The 23,414-nt window shown below is 40.6% G+C and overlaps 1 protein-coding gene across 2 annotated transcripts in view; it reads right to left on the bottom strand.

The window, feature by feature from the left end:
- LOC124594758 (TELO2-interacting protein 1 homolog) overlaps positions 1-23,414 on the bottom strand; it is a 148,412-nt gene that overhangs the window by 23,752 nt on the left and 101,246 nt on the right. For both annotated transcript variants that reach the window (XM_047133146.1, XM_047133145.1), the window contains exons 11-12: positions 16,293-16,505; positions 4,497-4,787 (exon numbers count right to left, since the gene is read on the bottom strand). In XM_047133146.1, coding sequence (XP_046989102.1) covers positions 4,497-4,787; positions 16,293-16,505 — 504 coding nt within the window. The remainder of the gene's footprint in view (positions 1-4,496; positions 4,788-16,292; positions 16,506-23,414) is intronic.

Here is a 23,414-nt window from a genome sequence, read left to right as displayed (position 1 = left end):
ACTGATCTTTCCCAAGGTCGGCTTCTACCAGTTTTTCCATTCGTCTATAAAGAATTTTTGTTAGTATTTTACTGGTGTGACTTATTAAACTGATAGCTCAGTAATTTTCACATTTGTCAATACCTGCTTTCTTTGGGATTGGAATTATCATATTCTTCTTGACATCTGGGGGTATTTTGCCTGTCTCATACATCATGATCGCCAGATGGTAGAGTTTTGTCATGGCTGGCTCTTCCAAGGCAATCAATAGCTCTAATGGAATGTTGTCTACTGCCAGGGCCTTATTTTGACTTAGGTCTCTGAGTGCTCTGTCAAATTCTTCTCGCATTGTCATATGTCCCATTTCATCTTCATCTACGTCCTCTTCCATTTCCATAATATTTCTCTTAAGTAAATCACCCCTGTATTACACTCCTTCCATATTTCTGATTTCCCTCCTTTGCTTAGAATTGGTTTTCTTCTGAGCTCTTGATATTCATGCAGGTGGTTCTCTTTCCTCCAAAGGTCTCTTTAATTTTCCTGTAGGTGGCATCTATCTAACCTCTAGTGATATATGCCTCTACATCCTTACATTTCTCCTCTAGCCTGCATAGCCATTTTGCACTTCCTGTCGATCTCATTTTTGAGATGTTTGTATTCTTTTTCGCCTGCTTCAATTACTGCATTTTTATATTTTCTCCTGTCATCAATTAAATTAAATATCTCTTCTGTTATCCAAGGATTTCTACTTGTCCTCGTCTTTTTACCTACTTGATCCTCTACTGCCTTTACTATTTCATCTCTCAAAGCTACCCATTCTACTTCTACTGTATTTCTTTCCTCCCATTCTTGTCAATCATTCCCTAATGCTCTCCCTGAAACTCTCTACAGCCTCTGGTTCTTTCAGTTTATCCAGGTCCTGTCTCCTTAAATTCCTACCTCTTTGGAGTTTCTTCAGTTTTAATCTACAGTTCATAATCAATAAATTGTGGTCAGAGCCCACATCTACCCCTGGAAATGTCTTGCAATTTAAAACCTGGTTCCTAAATCTCTGTCTTACCATTATATAATCTATATGAAACCTTCCAGTGTCTCCAGGGCTCTTCCACATATACAACCTTCTTTCATGAATCTTAAGCCAAGTGTTAGGTATGATTAAGTTATGCTCTGTGCAAAATTCTATCAGGTAGCTTCCTCTTTCATTCCTTACCATCAGTCCATATTCACCTACTACTTTTCCTTCTCTTCCTTTTCCTGCTATCAAATTCCAGTCCCCCATGACTATTAAATTTTCCTCTCCCTTCACTATCTGAATAATTTATTTGATCTCATCATACATTTCTTCAATCTCTTCATCACCTGCAAAGCTAGTTCGCATATAAACTTGTAGTACTGTGGTAGGAGTGGGCTTCATGTCTCTCTTGGCTACAATAATGCATTCACTATGATGTTCATAGTAGCTTACCCGCACTCCTATTTTCTTATTCATTATGAAACCTACTCCTCCATTACACCTATTAGATTATGTGTTCATACAGGGTGTATACGTGGACAAGGAACAACAATTCCGGGATATCCCGGTTAAAAAATAGACTTTTTCCTGGGCGAAAATACATCTTTTCTGTGCTAAGTGACAGTAGGCTTTCTGTAGATTTTCCCTCGGAACCATAAAACTTATCAATCCTTTGAATGGGTAATGTTTTAGACACTGACATAGAGCTTCCCAGAACTTTGGGGGGGGGGGGGGGGGGGGGAGAAGTTTTGGAAAGACCTTTGATGAAAAAAAGGAGAGTAGTTTTGGAAAGACCTTTGATGCACAGCAATATATATGCTGCATATTCTTGTATTATGAAAGTATAAATTCGAATTCCACCAAACACAGCATGTCAGTTTCTGGGGCATTGAAATCGAGATTGGGGTGCCCTTTTGTAGGTCAATTACATCTCATGCCACATGATCTCACCAGCTGATATTCAGAACATAGGACATGTTTTGTAGTCAGCCAATAGCAAGAGCACTCTGAAGCAGTGCTAACACACAAAGTACATAGTGTAGCTACAAGAAAAGCTAAGCTTTCAAATGTAATATTGATCGTTTTCTTTGTGTGTGTTATACTTTCAGATACATCATACAAATGTGTTAGTAAATTTAAAAATTATAAATGTCTGGCCATCTGGACTTGAAATTCTTCTAAGTGGCTTGTCCTCAAAGTGTTAAGTTTTGTAAGAGTCAAATGCTCTGTGATTTAAGAAATTCATCCCACATTCTCACAAATAACGTAAGTTGTCTTGAATAAAAGGAAATTTACTTTGAAAGTAATGCTTTTCAAACCACCATTTGCAATACTTTCCCGAGACTGTTAGAAATAGGTTCATTTCATCAGATGCCACAGAGTGCCAGAAAACAGGCATTATGCACATGCACAGCTGGGGTGAAGTAAGAAGCCCACATGTTCGTATATATAAAGCATTAAGAGATCTTTCATTATACCATAAAAGAAATAGGGCATCAGAGGATACTCCAAGAGCAACAGAATTTCATAAACCAAACTAAAATGTATAATTCAGCTTGAAGTGCATATTGGTTTGTCCAGATTCACAATGAAGTAGGCCCCACCTGATACTAAACTTTTCAGTGTGATTTCTGGGATGTAAATTTTCTTGCAGTACCAGTACCGCACTATCTCATGTTTGGTTCTTTATTATCATGTAATGCCATACACGGCACTTGAAATTCAGCGAACAATTGGAACAAGGCAATACTGTGGAATGAAACACTTCTGTTTCGAATAAATTAAGTGTCTCGGCAGAAAAGATTAGTAAACCAAATTTCTGTAATAAACTGACAAAAATAACTTCATTGTTCTGCAAGGCAATTAATGCTTGACTGCCAAAAATATGGAATTAAAATAAAATCATAAAATTGAAAACTAATAACGTATTTTTGCCTTTCTTAATTATGTGAATCTATTTCAATTCAGTTGATAGCTCTTGGCCACAGAAATCCATTTTGTTTCATTTGACATGGGAGCTGTAAACACAGAGGAAACAGTGAAATCACTTAATGTAAACACGGACCACGTGGAGACTACCCCCCCCCCCTCCCCCCCCAATCCCCACAACAACCCAGACAACTCTGTGCATGCATGAATCTGTGAATCTGGCTGCTTGCTGTTACTGCCGATACAGCTAACATCCACACCTCAAGTAGCCAGAAGTGGGATAAGGTACTGCTCATATGGGAGTCAACTGTGCATGCGCATGAGCCCACGGGCAACTGCTCAAACAAACCTAATGTAAACAGTTGTGATACCATGCCCATAGAAAGCAGTTCATTGTTATGCAGTATTACACTGTCTTCACCCTATGGCTGTTGACATATTTTTGCTGTTTGCAAACACTTGTGCGCAAAATAGTATTTTGTTGTAACTGGCGCATTTCCTTTGCAACTAAAGTTTTATTATTTATTTTTTCGTTTATGTTTTGTTGCTGCAGTATTATTCTCCAGTAGCAGGATACAGTAAAATTCTTTGCTAGAGTATCAGGTATTACCAGTCAAAATTACAAAAATTTAACTGAAAACATAAACAACGAAAAATTCCCGGAATTCCAAAAAATTCCCGTGTTATTCCCAGTTTTCTCCCAGATGAAAAAATTCTGGGTTTTTGCTGGATTTCCCAGGTTGTATACACCCTGTTATAACACTGTATTCACCTGACCAGAAGTCTTGTTCCTCCTGCCACCGAACTTCACTAATTCACACTATATCTAACATTAATCTATCCATTTCCCTTTTTAAATTTTCTAATCTACCTGCCCAATTAAGGGATCTGACATTCCATGGTCTGATCCTTAGAACCCCAGTTTTCTTTCTCCTAGTAACGAAGTCCTCCTGAGCAGTCCCCGCCCAGAGATCTGAATGGGGAACTATTTTACCTCCGGAATATTTTATCCAAGAGGACACCATCAACATTTAACCATATAGTAAAGCTGCATGCCCTTGGAAAAAATTATGGCTGTAGTTTCCCCTTGCTTCCAGCCATTCACAGTAACAGCACAGCAAGGTCATTTTGGTTAATGTTACTAGACCTGATCAGTCAACCATCTCGGCTGTTGCCCCTGCAACTACTGAAAAGGCTACTGCCCCTCTTCAGGAACCACATGTTTGTCTCGCTCGCAACAGATACCCCTACACTGTGGTTGTACCTACAGTACAGCTATCTGTATCGCTGAGGCACACAAGCCTCCCCACCAGTGGCAAGGACCACGGTTTATGGGGGGGGGGGGGGGGGGGGGGGGGGGCAGTTGCAGTTATATGTTTTGTTAATAAAAAGGAACACTGGAACCGTGTCAACTGTGCTGTCAGAATCCGGATCCTATTCCTGACCTCCAATCAATGTTGCAGAGTCCTAATTACCACATGTATTTAATAACACATGGTTGTGATTGTTCAAGAAAAGCTTTACTATTCTTCATCTAATGTGAGCTCCAACATGTAGATGCAGCACTGCTACTTACCTCTTGTTCTTGAGATGCTGTTGCTTCTGCAGCAAATCTTTTTCCTATTTCATCCATGCTGAGGGTCTCTAGTTCTTCTTCTAGGCACTGGTGCTTGTTCTGTTTGTATTCCAGCAGTTCTGTTACAAGGCTCACAGGCTTTAGTCTCTTTGGATCTGAGGGAATTTCTTCCCTTTGGGCCAACGGTTGCTTTTGACTCAACCAACTCCGTACACAACCAACAAATGCTCTCATCACATGTAGCTGGGCTAAAGAACGCTCGTCATCCTGATGTTCAGTCTGAGATATTACCTGTGAACACAACCAGCTTAATTTTAATTAACAATGAAACATAAAATATGAGATTCTGTTGTATTTATTTGATACTTCAATGAGAATGTATCAGTTTGTTAACATTTTTCAAAATATATAATCACATCTCTTTACTATTTAAATGATGTTTCATTTTAACTGTATTTTTATGTAGTAATGAAAGTGCTTCCCCCACTACTTTCTGTTTTTCAACATGAACATTAGAAACAAATGTAGTAAAAACATCTAAAATATACACATTTATGAAGCAATTCATACTCGCATTCACATTTTATAGCCTCTTTCAGTATGGTATGTTACTGGCCATGTTCTTGTGAACTCCCAGGGCATCCAGATCTTTCCTTACACTATTTTGTCACTTCAACTCTGTGGTCTTCTAAGGTTTCTCCTTTTTGTGGCTTTCCTACTGTTTTTAATATACTTCTTCCCTTCTCAGTACATGTGTCACCCACTCAGTCTTCCTGCTCCTTATTTCTCACAATCACATCATTTTCTGAAACTTTCATGCCGAGATATTGATAAAATTTTCTTCCTTAATACCTTGGCTTCAAAGGAAATAATATTACTCTCCACCTTCTTGCTCCGTGTCTATGTCTCAGCTCTCCACATATTAAGACCAGTCACATAATTATCATAAAAATCGGAGTTTGAATGTTCTGGTTACCAGATTATTGGTAAATAGTGTATTCATTGCAAACATGCATCTCTCTTCAGACTATTATCAACTCTTCCATTTTATTATTCCAATTAAAAATGTTATCTGTATATTTGAAGGACCCAACAGCTGCGATTCTCTCTACAACCCTACTCAGCAATGTTCCCCATACAAATATTAGTATCTGAGAAAATTTTACAGAGCGTAAAGATTGCAAACGTAAAATAATCCAGTCTCTAACCTCTGTGAAACATAATTATTTAATAATATATATGAAACTCTCACCAAAGTTGACAGTCATGTTTGAAAGTAGCAGTCAGCTCTTATGTACTCAGCTTGATCTAGGTGCAAGATTCAGTTTTGTACCCACAAAGAACACACTCCCACTGCTGAGTTCACGGGCATGGTGTGGAGAAGGGAGCATGGATAGGAGGTGTCTCCTGTCCTGAGCACTGTAGTATCACTCCGACGTGCATCCATCAGAGCCTCCGCCTCTCCTCCAGATGCTGACCCTTGGTTAAGCACGGTTCCTCTTACTCTCCGAGTGTTCCAGCACAACGTATAAATAGCAGATTTTGAATCTAATTCACATCCACACTACTCTGTAACCTACATGGTCCAATCACATTAACATGACTACCACCTATGTTTGAGGTCAACAAGCAATACTCCACTCACAGACGGCAGGTGGCACCACTAACAATGAAGCATATTTAAAGCATGTCATAAAGGGCATGATCATTGACTTTCGGGCCAAGGGTGGAAGCATTTCCAAAATGACTAAGCCTGCAAATTGTTTGCTGTTGCTGTGGTTAAAATATACCATGGGTGGAAAAATGGCACTATCCAAAACTAGCACTGAAGCAACTGCGGTACACTGCAGGTCGCAAATGACAGGGTGAGCAATGGCTGTGGAGTTGTGTCTAGGTGAATAGTCACGCAACTGTTGAGCAACTAATCATGCAGACGAACTAAGGGGTTACCAACAGAGTCCTCAACGACCATTCACCAAACATTGTCGTGTATGGGTGTTTGCAGCAGGCACCTGGTTCACACACCCATGCGAATACCACAACTGGAAATCCACTGAGGGATGACAGGTGGCCTTTTCAGATCAATCATGTTTTATGTTTCATCAGACAGATGACTGTTGGCCTGTATGGCACGAAACTGCTGAAACCAAATGGTCCAGACATGAGGAGAGTTATGGTCGGAGGAGTGTTTTTGTGCATTCCCTGGGTGATCTTGTCTTTCTGTAAGGCACAATGGATCAGCACAAGTATGCATCTATCCTTGGGGACTATGTTCACCCCTACATGCAGTTTGTTTTTCCTCGGCACAATGGCATCTTCCAGCAGGACAACTCCCTAATGTGTCACACAGCTCGCAGTGTATTATGTGATTCTACGAGCCCCAGGATGAGTTTACCGTACTCCCCTGGCCACCAAACTCCCTGGATTTAAACCCTTTAAACAGATTTGGGAATCTGTGGGATGACCTTGATCTGTCTGTGTCATGGATCCTTAAAAGAGAAATCTAGTACTGCAGGCCACAGTACTGGAGTCGGCATGGTTCCACATCCGTGTTGGTACCTTCCAGAACCTCACTGCACTCTTCCTGCATGTCTTGCAGCAGCATGCACGGCAAAAGGTGGTTATTCAAGCTTTTGACAGGTGGGCACATTAATGTGACTGGCTATTGTATAATATCTGTTGTGTCATTGAGCTCTATGAGCTATTGTATTTACGAAGCTGCAACAAGGCACTAGTCTGTGTGTATGAAATTTTATGGGACTTAACTGCTAAGGTCATCAGTCCCTAAGCTTACACACTACTTAACCTAAATTATCCTAAGGACAAACACACACACCCATCCCCGAGGGAGGACTCGAACCTCCACCGGGATCAGCCGCACAGTCCATGACTACAGCGCCTTAGACCGCTCGGCTAATCCCGCGCGGCCAAAGCATGAGTCTAGTCTGCAACAATAACCAGGAGTTCTCTTTTTCATGTTGCATTTAAGTTGCCAATACCATGACCAGCTTTCACTGTTTGTCACGCAGAAGGACTCGGTATGCAGTTGTGAGTTTGCAGACATGAGTTCTCCGGCATACAGTATCTGCAGTGTGAAGTCAGTATGTGTGATAATTCACTGCAGAGGTTTAGGGAAACTAATTTCTCTTCTCTGTCATTTTAAGATAAGGTCCTTACAAAGGACCTAGGGACACTGATGCCAGCAATCAAGTTAGTGAACAAAAGTAAAAATAAAAGCAAGGAAATTTTAAGAATTGTAAGATCTGATGTTTACCAGAAAGTAGACTGGACATTTGGGTGTGATATCCCAAAGAAATTATACTGTTTTCTATGTTTGATGTTTGCAAAAGAAAAATGCTTTGGCACTCACAGATGTTGACAATCTTGGACATTTATCACAGAAAATACAGTAGCACAGATGGTCTAACACACATATGGCTGCACAGCTGGACCACAGTCTTCTACAATAACATGATAGTAAACAACTGGACAGTACTTACACACAGTCAATTGAAAGTCATGATGATCGGAGTCACAAAAATTGTTACACACACTCTTATTTTGTAGTGTTTCTGAGTTTTCACTTCATGGATATGAGAATGCAGTGATTCATCAGAACCAGAACTTTCTGCAACCTTATAAATTTCACCGCTGAGCCAGATGTTGATCTTAGCGATCACCTATCGAAGGCTACTGTTTGTAAAGGCACTTCTTAACATATTCAAAATTATTTACTTTTCTGAATACTGGAAGTTTATCACAACTGAGTAAGGAAAGAAATTGGTGCCACTCATAATGTATGTTATCACAGATGAGATAACTGATATTTCAACAATTCCACTGTTGAGCAGTTGACCCTCTTGCTGTAAAACACAGGGTAGAACATTTCAAAAGAGCCATATAGGATATCTGAGGTACCATCACTCACATGATTCCCATGTGCAAAGAGCTGTTGCATCCTGCAAAGAGACAAAGACAGGGAAACGAAATTCCAAAAACTGTTGCTGTAAAAGGCGTGTGTGACAAAATTAGCACCCAGTTTACTGAACACTTTAACTTCACACAACATACAGTTCTGCAGCTTTATTTAATTCTGACAAATTTGTTTTATATGCAAGTCAATTTCTGCAAATGTTGTTGCAGAGCTCTGATGAAACATATCCCTTCGCTGAGTGAAAAAAGCTGAGAAAGGAGCTTCACAAAGGAGGTGGTTCTAACTCTAATAGGTGTTGTTCCACTTCTGCAATTCCCACTCAAAAATAATTTGCAGGAGCCTTTTAGTGAAACAATGAACTCCTGAAAATTGATTGTTATCATACAGATGACAATGTCTGAGGCTGAGTGTGGTGTGCGTACTGTAAGACCTTCAGTACACACACCATCAGATTATTTGACTTGTTGCTCTATGCGAGTGTCAGCAATATGTCTCGTGGTCTTATCGTGGCGTGTTTATCTTCTGCCGTTAGGTCAGACGATAGAAATGCCACTTGCACGCTTAGAGTAGCAGATTGACGGTGACCAACTTTAAACAGAACTTGATTAATTTTCACACACATTTATTAAAATAATAAAAAGCATAGATATTATGTAACTTGATTCTGGATGCTGTTTACAATAGACAATCTGAAGTTCCTTTAGTCTTGGTACGTTAATCTTATTCTCACATCTCTGATACTTGACAAAGTGTCTATACATTTCTCTTCATGGCTATGTACAGGAATATGATAATCTTATTAGGTGCAGACTGAAACTTGACTATAGACTGGTACAGACAAATGCAAACTAATGCAGACTGACCAATCGGAGGTCTGTGCACTCGTTATAATACCTCGCGCATTCAGGTATCACTGCGCGAGTGTGATCCGCGAGGAGAAAAGGTTCTACGTTAGCAGCAATCTCATTGGCTGCGTTACATATTAATACGCAGATCGGCGGAAGCAGAATTTGGTCCGTCTCTAAGACAGCGCCATCTCGTAGTGCGGAGACAGACGAGCGCTGCGTCTGCGCTGTTGTGTTTAGCGGGGCGCGCTCTAGTGGGAAAGTTGTGTACGCGCTGACTACACGGAACTATGTACACAACACTGAACAAACTATCTATATCCTGAAGAATTGCCCTGAGACCTAGTCTTCTTCAACCATGAACTTCCCATCTTCAGTGTTCCCTTTGCTTCTTTTACATCCTCCCTTGTTACTACCATTCATTTCTTTCTGTCTTTGTTGATCATTTAACCCATTTTTTGTGCATCCCCATTGACACTCTAGTCGTCCTTTACCCACTGTTCCTAAAGGGTTCTAATCGAGGGAATATGTCAGCATTTTACCCACTGTTCCTAAAGGGCTCAAGTCTGGTTATTTTGCAAACCAATTGAGATATAATAGGAAGATGGGGAGTGTTCAGAAAACTACTCACATATTCTTCCAGCCTGATGAACCTTGGTGTTGCTGTCTTGAAAAATACGGGTGTCAACAGCATACTGATCATGCAGATGTTGACTGAAAGGCAACACCTTATCATTCAGAATGTTTATTTAAATATGCTGACTCATGTTACAGGTCACCACAGTGAGTGGCCCAATTCTTGATAAGGAAACAACCCCAAAAGATCAAGCCCCATCTTCGGCTTGCACCTGAACTTGCACACATTCAGGATAGAATTGCTTCATCTGGCCTTTGATGCACTTTATGATGTGCATCATTTGAATAAAGGCAAAAATATGATTCGTCAGACCATTTTATTTTCCGCCAGTCAGCTACTATCCAAATTTTATGATTTCTAGCCCACTGACGATGCACAGCTTTATTTGGCTATGTGAGCAATGATCACTTACAAAGTGACTGACTCCAAACGTTCATTGCATACAGTTCCCGAAGCAGGTTGGGCTGAGCCTTCATCCACTACCAAGAGTGCTCAATTACTGTCAGGTCTGGAAGCAATTTTGATTCACAAGCTGTGAAACACATCTCTGGCCCCTCTCAGTCACTATATTTTTCTAACAACAATTCTTAAGTTGTGTCTCTTTGTCACATGTCACACCACTGCTTGCAGATATACTGGACAGTCTGGCACAAAACACCTACATAATCAGCAACTTCAAGGCCGAACACGATTGCCCCTATTTGCCACTCTGTCATATCATTCATTTTACCCATATGTACGTACAATGTTCACTTGGAACATAAATGTTTCACTGATCATTACTTCCTTATACTCACTTAGAGGCAGCACATGCATGGTTTGGCACTTGACTCGATCAACATGCCATTTGTAAAGGCTTAGTGATTCATCTGCGAATGTGCACTGGGGTGACTCAGTTTTTATCCAGTGAGCTCAGGTATGTTGTAACACCAGAAGACTTTAGTAAAATGCAGAATGACTTGCAAAGGACTGATGAATGGTGCAGCAACTAGCAGTTGACCCTGGACATAAAGAAATGTAACATATTGCACGTAAATAGGCAAACAGATCAACTACTGTTCAATTATGCTACCGGTGAAATCACTGAAAATCTAAGAGCAACCATCCTAAAGTTGAATGACCACATAAAAAATTGTAAGAAAAGCAGCTGCCAGCCTCAGAGTCCTTGGAAGAAACTTAGACATAAGTAACTCTTGTTCAAGCGATTCTTGAATATTGTTCATCAGTCCATGGCATGTTGGCACATTTCATCGCAGGATCGTTTAAAGCATGAGAATGTTATGGAGATGCTAAACTTCAGTAGCAGCTGGTACAAACAGGGCATTGTGAGCACAGGAAAAGTTAGTGTTGAAATCCCAAGAGCTTACATTCAAAGATGAGCTGGGCAACATATTACTTTCTCTCACATATCTCATGAAATGACCATGATGGAAGAAAAAAAAGCAGAGAACTTAAAGTTCATTCAGAATTTTATAAAAAGTTGTTCTTCCCACACACCATTCAAGAACTGAACAGAGAAGGGGGCAAATGATAGTGTTACCAGAGGTACCCACAGCCATACACCTTATGATAGGGCCAGCCACAGCATGCCAAACTTCATGTGTGCAATGTGCACAGGCCACGTACGGGCCAAGTCACAGCCTGTCACTCAGCTTTGCTCAATCCTTCTCAGAAGTACTCAGAACAGAGGAACATTTCATTATCATTGCAGTGTGGCATTTTGCAGTTGGCACAACTAAGATCACCACAACTGCATTGTCAGCACTGTTTACCCTTCACTATTTGTTCGTGGTATGAAGGATGTTCACAGGTCCAGTGGCTGTTTGCACAAAAAGAGACAGTCTAGTGATCTACCATCACAATCCTTTAAAATGAATGGGAATGACAGAAGAGATGGATAAGAATTCCCAGTTCGCATAAGCGCCTAGTACTGCTTGTTTGCTACGAAATGACATTGTAGAACCATGCAGAAAGAACTGAAACTTTTAGATGACAATGAAAGAACAAAAAAATACAATGACCAATAGACTGTTCTGTACATCAAGATGCACTTTGTGCCAAATCTGCAGGCGTGTAGCACGTGATGCAATTGGTGGTATGAACAGTAATTTTTTTCTGAAGTGGCACCCATTATTTCACTTACAGTTGCAACAGTTTTCAACAGAAACGAACAAAAAGTATGAAGACTTCATATATTACAGCAAAGTACATTGTCTGAGTCAAGGGTAACGCCTCAAACAATTTACTGATTTAAAACTCCCTACTGTTAAATCTATGAACAGAACAGCTGTTTTGCAGGAACAAAAATTAGAACACCAGGAATTTATTGCAGACTTCGCATTTTAAGTAGACTTGACTGCCCACATTAAGACAGTGCAAGGTACCTTCTTTCTTATTTCATAGGGATGCATTTGAAAAGAAAATTGCTTTGTAGAAGGGTCACATTCTCACAAAGAAATTTCAGTTCCCTAAGCTCACTGGCATTATATAAAGTGCGAGGTTCAAAGAATTCATTGTGGCCTTGCAAGAACTACATTGATAGTTTTATGAAGGTTTTGAGGACACTGTAAATGTCACATCTGTTTTCGAGATATTCTGTGTTTCAATTGAAGGTTCCCCAGTGCGTATGCAGATGCAATCGATTGATGAGCAAGGTAATTGCAGTTTCAGTGACAAATCTTTTTGCACTAAATCTGTCCAGAATGTCTACATTGCTTTCCTCTGGCAGATTTTCCAAGTCTCTATAGTGAGGTAGCAAAAAGCTACAGTATGTCAATTAACATATTTGTGTGGAAGACCTTTTTTCGATTATGAAACTAAATAAGTTACAACTAGGTGGCAACTTGAGTGTGAAACTCTGTGAAATTGTCTGTATCTGTCCATATACCAACAGTTTGTACCAGATAAAATTTATTTTATGTCTTCAAAACATCAAAAATAATTAATTAATGTTAAAAACTTGTTTTGTTTGTGATCTGTATAGTTGAGAAATCTGAAATATAAAACCAAGTCGTGTGTGATATGACTGTACTGTCATTTAAATCTGGCATGTCCATTTACTACAAACTGAACAATTGAGTGACTGAATATGCTACTGACCACAATACTAATGACTCCAAATGTTGCTTATCACCTGTGTGTATCTATTCCTTCACTGAATACTTTCCCCCTCCCTCCCACTTCCTCCTCTCTCTCTCTCTCTCTCTCTCTCTCTCTCTCTGTCTCACACACACACACACACACACACACACACACACACACACACACAAACATATATGGATGCTCTGAACTGCTGGAGACATGTGCGTAGTAGTTTGAACAACATATTGAACAGATGAGAAATTTCCTTTCATGAATATATTTGATCTGCCCCATTCCCTTCATGATCACATGTGATTCTGCTCTGAATACACTGAACTCATTAAGTAAATGAAACTTGAGTGTACCATCAGAGAACATCAAATATCGGTAAAGGGAGCACCTTGCTTAGATCAAGTTTAAACTACAGTAAAGGTGAGATCAGTTTATAATATTATAAGATTTCAGCTTAAAATCAATTTAGAGTTCATTTCTTTCTGTACCATGATACATTTAAATGGTTCTGGGTGTCTTTATCAACTGCAACAAAGAGTAATTTCACACTCAGTTAAATACTGTATTATGACATTGTCTTAGTGCCACTAGGTCTTGTTCAGTTCAAGTGTCAAATAACACCACAACTCAAAATTGTTTCAAGAGATCCATATTACCGAAGGACAAGCAATGGTACCAAATGCAAGCGACTGTGGGGCTAATAACAGGATACACATAGTGTGTATGAGTAGGAGTTGCTGCCAGTCTCAATACAGGGGCTGAGTGTTCGGGTGGTCTGTCATACAGTTATACCAGCTTATTCCCTTCAAGGTCAACAGTGTAATCAGTATGATATTCGGATACAATGAGTTAGCTAGGCCATAAACTGTACATCCAAAGAAAATCTGGGACTGCACAAAATCCGGCAGAACTGGCGCAGATGCATCCAAACAGCTCCCAATGACCTGTAACTGACTCATTTCAATTATTCAGTATATTTACATATGTCTGCTTGTGTCTGTATATGTGGGGATGGATATGTGTGTGTGTGCGAGTGTATACTTGTCCCTTTTTCCCCCTAAGGTAAGTATTTCCGCTCCCGGGATTGGAATGACTCCTTACCCTCTCCCTTAAAACCCACATCCTTTCGTCTTTCCCTCTCCTTCCCTCTTTCCTGATGAAGTTTGCGAAAGCTTGAATTTTGTGTGTGTGTTTGTGTTTGTTAGTGTCTCTATCAACATACCAACACTTTCGTTTGGTAAGTTACATCATCTTTGTTTTTAGATATATTCAGTATATTTAGATTTTCAAATCCTCACAGTGTGGCAAAAGGTGAGTACTAAAATAACGCCTATAAACTGTAACTGTGTCCCTTATTTAGATTAATGTTAAGATAAAAAACAAGGACAGTGGTTAAAATTTATCCACCTAAATTTCTTTGCCAAAAATTTAAAACTTGTGTTACTTGCAAATCGCTCCACATGCTTTCATCCTAAAATGTACTTGACAAATAACTTTTGTAAGGGTGAAGGAGCAAACAGAATATCCACAAACAACATACACTGAATGAGAGAGCGAGTCACAGATGATGTTATAAACAACCTTGGCAGACAATATTTTCTTACTTAAGTGTTTGTGGTGGATTATCAACAATTAGTACTCAAAAGTTAGGTGGTATATGAATGTGGAGTGATAGCCAAACCCCTTACTCCTCCCCAGTCCCTGGAATTGGAGTTGTCCAAGTGGTTGTGTCACCATATAGTGTAACAGGCCAGCACAAGGTAGAAACAGTACTTATAAAAAGATTATCGTGTTGCCGCTTCCAATATTGTTTGGTTGTTCTGAATGGAGCAGCGTCTCCTGAATTCACCTCAGAAGTGACTTAACCCTTTCACTGCTGCAGTGTATATACATCTTGCTACGCTGTTCCCCAGATGTCGTGGACATGAACATGTGCACCACTCAGATTTTCCTAAAGTGCTAAGGACATCTGAGTACATCCTAAGCTGTGCCTCTCACTGCTGTAGAAAATTTACTTCCCTATCTCAGTGAATAAAAATAAGTTTCGAGAACTTATCATACAACAGACGTGCCTCAATGCATGCTATCATTTGCAAAAGACCTCATTTCAATATCTTGGATCTTTTATGAGATTATACAATTTTTATGCCACACAATTCGCAATATACAGGGACATGAATGGGCACATCGTGCACAACTGTCCTTTAGATATAAAAACCAATCATTCGAGAACAAAATGCAATATTTTTATACTCTCACATTTAAATAAAATTTTGATATCTACATTTCATTCACTGCAATGTATGAGCTAAAGCAATCACACACAAAGTTTATGCAGTGTATTTTCACCTCTAAAATTTCACGCAATGTTTTACTTAATTTGATGCACTGCAGTAAGTATGATGGATAATGAAACGAAATTCAATTTTTTATTGAGTGAAGACATCAGACTGTAAGATGTGCAAAAAATCAATTTTTTTCACTTAATAGTTTTCGAAAAATTGGATGATAAATATTTCATATTGGCCAGAATGCTGTCTCTCAGCACAGGCACCAGCATTTGGTGAGCAGAACATCCACAAAAAAAGCCTGCTCAGCATGGAATGCGATTAGCACATCTGTAGCAGCAAAAGCTTAATAATTTTCTGGATTCCAAAAAGTAGCATTATAGATGCAAAATTTCTACAGTGTGCTGAGCAGAAGTAAGACACAGATGAAATTAAATAACTTGTAAATTTCTGTTTATAAGCCAAGCTACTAGAATAAAATGTCTTGAAAATGAAGCATGCTCCCCCGCAGTAGCCCCCCCCCCCCCCCCAACACCACCCACACCCACACCCACACACACACGCACGCACAGAGAGAGAGAGAGAGAGAGAGAGGCATGTATGCAGACATGCACACAAAAAATATCAAAAAGGGGAGGAACGAATGAAGATGCCAAACAGAGTCAACCCACTTATTAATATAGCAAATAGAGTAGATGAAGGATGGTGACTGTCATAGTATAAGCAGTATGCACAAATCAAACATTAACTGAAAAGCTAGTTATATGATTATGATACATAACTAATAAATGTACAATGCTCTGTAACCAATCTAACTGCCTTTATACTACACAATTTTATAACTGCTCATCAATTAGTCCATTAAAAATCTTCATCCTTGGTCGTGATATATGACAAAACAATTTTAATGACATTTCCATGATTTAATTCTGCTTAAATTATCTAAGAAGACTATATACTAAGCAGTGAAGTCCCACATGCAGATGAACATAACCTCACCAGTCCAACCATGTCCCTGAGTTGTGGCAAGTTTTCCAAATGGCTATGCCTCAAAAGGACTCCAAGTACAGCGAGAGCTCCCTGCTGCCTCTCAGGCAATCTCAAGTTGCGAGCCGTATGGAATGCCAAGTAGTCAGCATTGCTCCAGACAAGAGAAGATACATCTCCACCCGACATAGCTCTGGCTGCTGCCATCCCAGCGTCTGACAATATCTGTTTGGATAATGAGTTTATTTAGACTATGCCTCAATAACAAAACAGATCATAAATATTATACATTTATAAGTTAATTCACTATTAAACAAGCATATACACTATAATTATGCACAGGTGGAAAAAACTTTCAATGTCAGACAAAATGACCATAGCCAAAGCACAGCAGGCATACCTAAGAGAAGAAACCAAATGTCAGAAATTTCTCATTCACAGATTTGTCTACACTTGCTCCCTATCATTAACTCTTATAAATGATTAAGTGTGTAATGTGTTAATGATTATAAAAGGCATCCTGTGACCACTAAAGAACAGTGCTGCAACCTGTTTACTCAGGTTAGGGGGCAAATTCAGCTGATACATCAGATGTGTCCAAAGGAAGTGTGTTGTGGCCTTGCTGTTAATGTTTTACATTAACAACCTGGAACACAATACTAACTTCCACATTTTTCCAGATGATGTAGTTGTCTATAATGCAGCACTCTTTGAAAAATGCTGCACAGATATTCAGTCAGGTCATAATAAAATTTCAAAGTAGTATCAAACTGAATGACTTGCTTTAAACATTCCAATGCACATTTTGCCATTGAGTCATTCCCTGTCAAGTCAACATAGTGATTTTTTCTTCCCATCTCAGATTTGGACAAAACTTGGCACAGAGATAGCCTACATACAGATTTAAAAAAAAACTCAATTTTTATTAAAATATGTCAGCTATTTTGAAAATATGGTAATGTGAAGCTGTAAAAAATTGCAAAAAAATGCCCCACTGCCATAATTTCAAATTGCTGTAGCAACCTCTCCTAATAAAGCTAAAATGATGTGAGATGTGTCATTTTGCAGTATTTTTCGTGTCATTTTGCAGTATTTTTCATGAGCTATCCTAAAATATGCAACACAATTTGGGTTTGAGATGATTTTTTTTTTTCAAATTTTGATAAATATTTAAATTTTTAATTTATCAAAAAGGACATCTCCAATTTTTTTTTTTGAAAAATTATATAAACCACTTCACATTATTTTTAAACAATTTCCCAAGTAGGAAAGTGGGACTGTCATGGGTTCACACTTGGGTAAAATTTCAAAAATACATATTTCACTAAAAAATTACATTTTTGTAAAATCTGTAGATTTAAGCAGAAATATACTTGATTTCTTTCTTAATGTGTTTATGTACATATTCAAATTTACTGTTGACACATGCCTTTGAACTGTTACTTGTGAAACCCGATAAAAACAGAATGTGCTTTACGATTTCACTTCTTTTTAGTTGCTTCATTTGTTTTTACAGTATCATCCCCAGAAATTTGATATATTTCTCCGGTTGGTGTTACTGGCTTTACTTCACAAAGAACACCATTCACAAATATAAAGTTTTGCAGGATAAGCATAAGACAGTGATGGGTCAGTTGGGTGAAAAAAGGTGACTAACTTCATCAAGGCTTTCGTCTTTTGTTAAAACATAAGCTAACCACCATTTCTTATTGCAGATGGCACTAACATATCCATGAATATCTCTCAAAGTCAGTTTTTCAAGAGATTTTGCAACTGTTTCAACAGTAGATTCTGTTGTGTACTTTTGATGTACTTAACACTATGGGTATAAAGCATGTAACCTATGTGTCCCTTTGATGGTAACAGGTAATAGACTGACAGAAGCACTCTTCTAGGAATCTTTCAGTTTCATTGCACTCTTCTTGTGCTAAAAATTCAGTGTGTTCAGATGTAGTGTTTCAACTGCCCAGTCAAAAAGTTGTGGAATAAGAATTTCATTATCATACAAACTCTGTAGACTTGGTTTTGTTGCTAATCTTTTAGCAGGGCCACCAACATTATTGCTTCCAGGTTGATATGAAGGGGGAACCAGACACTAATGACATTGGTACAAACCAAAGTGCAGACTCCTCGCGACACTACTCCGGGGCTGGCACAGTTCCAAAAGAACGCCTGATAACCAAGAAATGTTGGAGAGTGGTCATCACGGAAGTGTGTTTCTTGAAGAGCAAGACAGAATGCAGTATAGGAGGAAACAAGGCGTTGTATTTCCAGTAGCTGACAATAATATCTGTTGCAATTACACTGGATTATCATGTGGTGAGAGTCCAGGTGAGACATAAAGAAGCAGAGGGGAGGCCACGTCATTCGGTCCGTGATCATCACCAATGAGGATGGGCTGACTGATATCCATAAAAACTGGGTCTGATTCAGGATAAGGAGGAGGGGGTGACCCCGCCCCCCCCCCCCCCAGAAGCTGGAGAAGCCTTGTCCTTTGACTTGCGGCTGCTTCTTCTTCTCCCTTAGAGGAAGGGAGGAGGTGTTATCAGTAAGGGATCGGACAGAGAGCGAGTGGCTTTGGGGCCCCGGATCTCTCATCTGACCTGTGTGTGCAACCTTCCTAGCCTGAGAACACCAGGGAGGGGTGTTCTGAGAGGGAGCCCATCCCTATCAAGAGCCAGAGAAAAAGATGTCTTCCCTGGCCGAGGAGGAGGAGCGGTTCCTGGAGGGGAAGGGCCAAGAACTGCCATGGGTGAGGAAAGGGATGAGGAGCAGGATGGAGATAAGGGAGATGGCTGAGGAGGGGAAGACATAACTGAGGCAAAGTAGAGGAGAGATTTACAGGATGAAGTCTGTCAAACTGCTTCTGGGCTTCAAAGCAGATGAGATGGTCAAAGATCTTTATCTCCTGAATTATTTTTTCCTTCATGTACAATGGACACTCCGGTGAGTGGGGAGAATAGAGACCAGAGCAGTTTAACCAGTTAGGCGCTGGGATGCAGGGGCTCCCCACATGAAGAGGGCAGCCAAAGTCACCACAGAAGGGAGTGGCATCACATCACAAGGACATGTGGCCGAACTTGAGGGAATGGAAGCAATGCATGGGAAGTGGAATGTATAGTTTCATGTCACATCTGTACCTTGACCTTCTCAGGCAGGGTATCCCCCTCAAATGCCAGGATGAAAGTGCCAGTGCCTACATGGTGGCCCTTAGGGCCTCTCTGGACAGGCCAGACAAAATGAATGCCATGTTATTCCAGATTAGTCCTAAGTGAACTGGAGGAGAAAGTCCGTATCGAAAATTATACCCTGGGTCATATTGAGTGACTTGTGAGGAGTGATAGTCAAGGGGACATTTCCCTAACAGTTCCAGGCACAGAGGGAGACCGACTGATGGCAGAAGTTGTCTTTAGAAGGAGAGAACCAGATCTTACCTTATCCTGCTTAATGACTCAACTTCACCGAACTTGCCCTCAATATGTTCCACAAAGAAAAGAGGTTTAGTGGTGGCAGAAGTCACGCCATCAGTCCTGATACAGACTAGGAATTGTGGATAGAGTTTTTCCCCAAGCTACCAGGTTTGGCCCTCCTCCCAGGGGGTAACCAAGGAGGGTAAGACTGGGAAGGCGAAACAGGAACTGAGACAGAACTTTGTCCACCCTGGTACCACCCACTCCGAACAGGGGCTCGCCTTGTGGGCGCCATCCAGCCATAGCGGCGGCCACGTGGCAGGACAGTCATTGTAAGGATTTCTGATGCCCCGAAAATGTGGGCAACCACTCCTATGCTTGTACAAGCTGTTCATAATGCAGGTACTAGCACATCCAAATGAGTACATAACAGCTCCACCACACGGACTGGCTACCGAGCTGGTCACCTAGCAAGGATTCGAAAGGGCTATGGAAGGAAGGGAGGGGAATGGGGGAAAAGGGAGAGGAAGGGGAGAGGAACTCAGGCCAAAGACACTAGGGAGGGAGTTCCCCATTTGGCTCACACTACAGATTTCAAATTTAGATATGGAGGCCAAACCCCTGAGGAAACCCAAAATAGAAAAGCCAAAAAGGAGGAGGAAAAGCAACCAACTGAAACTACAAGACAAATCAAAGTCATGAGAATAGCTGGGATAACAAAGAAGAACACCAAGAGAGGGAAAGGAAGGGGCAAAGGGAAAGGAACAACTGCAGGGAAGGAGAAGGAAGGGAAAGGTAAAGCAGCATGGAAAATAATAAAGGCTGCAATAGCCCGGGGACACATGCATGCTACACATGTTCCCACAGAAGGGCTGTGGGCCCCCTGAGGGGACTCACACACATGATCACCATCTCTGACCACTGAGGCCACACTGCAAGCAACTGCACATAATGGGAGAAGCAAATGAATGACGGGCATAAGGACAAGGCTGGGGCAGGTTGGGTGGGATAGCTAGGTGGGGGGATAGCTAGGTGGGGGGATAGCTAGATGGGGTGGTAGCTGGCTAGTGGGAGGAATAACTGGGTAGAGGGGAGGGGATGGTAATGTATCGTGCATGTGAGAGCACGCAGAGACATGGTGGGGGGGGGGGGATAGCTGGGGGGGGGGATAGCTGGGTGGGGGGGGATAGCTGGGTGGGGAGAGGATAGCTGGGCGGGGGGAGGATAGCTGGGCGGGGGGGGGGGGGGGAGGATAGCTGGGCGGGGGTAGGATAGCTGGGTGGGGGGAGGATAGCTGGGTGGGGGGAGGGTAGCTGAGAAAAGCTGGATCCTTTCTGTCAATACCATCTTTCCCGTAACCCCCCCCCCACCCCCCTGGCCTGAACCTTTGTTAGCCCTGTCTTTCACCCACCACCTATCCCCTTCCTTGCTCTCCCACTTCACCTGCGCACCCACTAGTCCTTCTCTCTCTCTCTCTCTCTCTCTCTCTCTCTCTCTATCTATCTATCTATCTATCTATCTATCTTTCTCTTTCTCCCTCCTCTCCTTTTACACTTCCCTTCCAATGCCCACCCAACCTGCCACCCCATCCCACTGTCTACCCTCCCAACTGCACCTAGCTGCCCTAATGTGCCCCTGCCAGATACCTGCATGCTCCACCACTGCACTGCCATCCCTCCCCCTCTGCCCCAGCCTACTCCATACCCCCATCATCTACAGTTGCTTGCAGTCTGGCCTCAGTGGCCAGAGACAGTGGTCATGTGTGTGCGAGTTGTTCTTGCACAAATATGTGTGTACTGTCTACTTCATAAGAGGCCTTCCAGCCCAAAGCTCACATGTTTATCGGTATTTTTGTGGTACCTGTCTGCAATGCAACGTCTCCTCTATATTACGTTAAAGTTTGTGATATGTAAGAAGGCGGTCCAGTTTTCAGCCATTTTGCGCATCCCCCTCCACTAGCCACTGGCGGCCAATAATATTCATTCTCTTTCCGAGCGGCTAGCAGATAGTTACAGCTAGAGAGCAAGAATCTCGCTCCTACATGCTGCACTGTTGCCACACTTCGTGATAACCGAATTATTTATTCAACCATCCATTTTTTTTGTTTCCTTCTTTTCTTGCAGCAGTATTGCTGTGAATGTGAATCTTATAAATGTTTAAGTGCGATTAAAAAAAAGTCAGGTGAAGGCAATAAATGTGGACTGCTTCACAAACAGGCGAGGCAGATTATTTACCACATTTATAAATTTTCAAATGTGAATTTAAAAGCAGGTATCCTACTGCTGACATTGGAAAACATAAGAATGGACTCCAGAACAATGTGATGTCAGCAAGAGAATTGTAAAGAGAATTGTAATCGAAAAAAGTGTCAGAGCTGTAGGAACTGTAGAAACACTTGATTTCGTGTTGCCTGGAAAGCATCAAAATCACAAGGAACCTGTAACACAAATGGATAGTTTTAACAACGATGTTTTAAAGTGCTCCATGTTAATGATGAATGCCCGACATAACAAAAACATGTTACAGTTATGCAAAGGTAAAGAATTTTAAAAAACGTTGGTTCCAGATACATTAAGAAGAGTTATTAGTTCAAAGAAGTGAACTAAGTGCAGGATGAACTATATCCCATATAAAGATTCGCGATACAAGAGGAGGAGGTAGTTAAACAGTGTATTACCTTGATGAAACATAGGTCAATTAGAATCATTCCAAGATCTACTGGAAAATGAGTGACGGTACTGGCGGTTTTAAAGTTCTCTTAGGGATAGGTTCTCGGATAATTATTCTGCATGCTGACTCTTCTCCTGGTTTTATTTCTGAGAATAAACTTGTATTTATGTGCAAGAAAAATAGCAGTGATTACCATTCGGGAATGAACACTGTCAGTTTTGTGACGTGATTCACAATTCTTTTCATACCTTACTTCGAAGTCGGTCTTTGCCAGTTATAATTCAACACTTATAGATAAAAAAAATCAAGTACGAACACCAGAAAATTGGATATTTTTCCCTGGCTTAAAAATAAAAATGTTAAGCACCATATAAAACAGATTCGTGCCGATCTCCTGCAGCTCGTTAATTTATACTGTACATGTCACATGACAGAATGTATACACTTGACTTCCTTGCACGTGAATGGGATCACACAGTTTTGTGTTTACCCACATGTCACTGTCATTGTAGCCCCATTGAATTAATTTGGGCAAAGGGTTTTAAGGGTATGTGAGAGAGAGAGAGAGAGAGAGAGAGAGAGAGAAAAAAAGACATTCAAGATAACATACAGTGAATCGCTTGTGCATGAGGCAATAGACAATGAGGCAACAGACACCATCCCACCTGTAGTGTGGGCACAGACTCTCTGGTATGCTGGAAGCTTCAGAAAGAAGAATTTGGCAGGGAAGTGATGATGGATGTAAGCCTTGAACCTATCATCACAAATTTAGAATCAGATTGTTAAGAAACATTCAAATAGGAGAGATGATGATATTATGATGTAGACTTTGGAACAAAGTAATAATATTTCTTAGTTTTAAAGACTCATGGTTTAAAAACTGTTTTTGTCAACATATCAGTTGCATACATAATAATGAGAACTTCCTAGAATTTTTGATTGGGACTTTGTATCCTTTTAATTATGCAGAGTATAATGTTCAACATATTGCCCAAGGAGAAGTTAAGCTTCTCCTACCATGTTGTAAACCTCTGTCATTTTCAAGGCATGAACT

Source organism: Schistocerca americana, chromosome 2 (genome assembly GCF_021461395.2).
Source record: "Schistocerca americana isolate TAMUIC-IGC-003095 chromosome 2, iqSchAmer2.1, whole genome shotgun sequence".
NCBI classification, from domain to species: Eukaryota; Metazoa; Arthropoda; class Insecta; order Orthoptera; family Acrididae; genus Schistocerca; species Schistocerca americana.
Note: the sequence above shows the minus strand (reverse complement) of the source record. Positions and strands in the feature narration are given on the sequence as shown.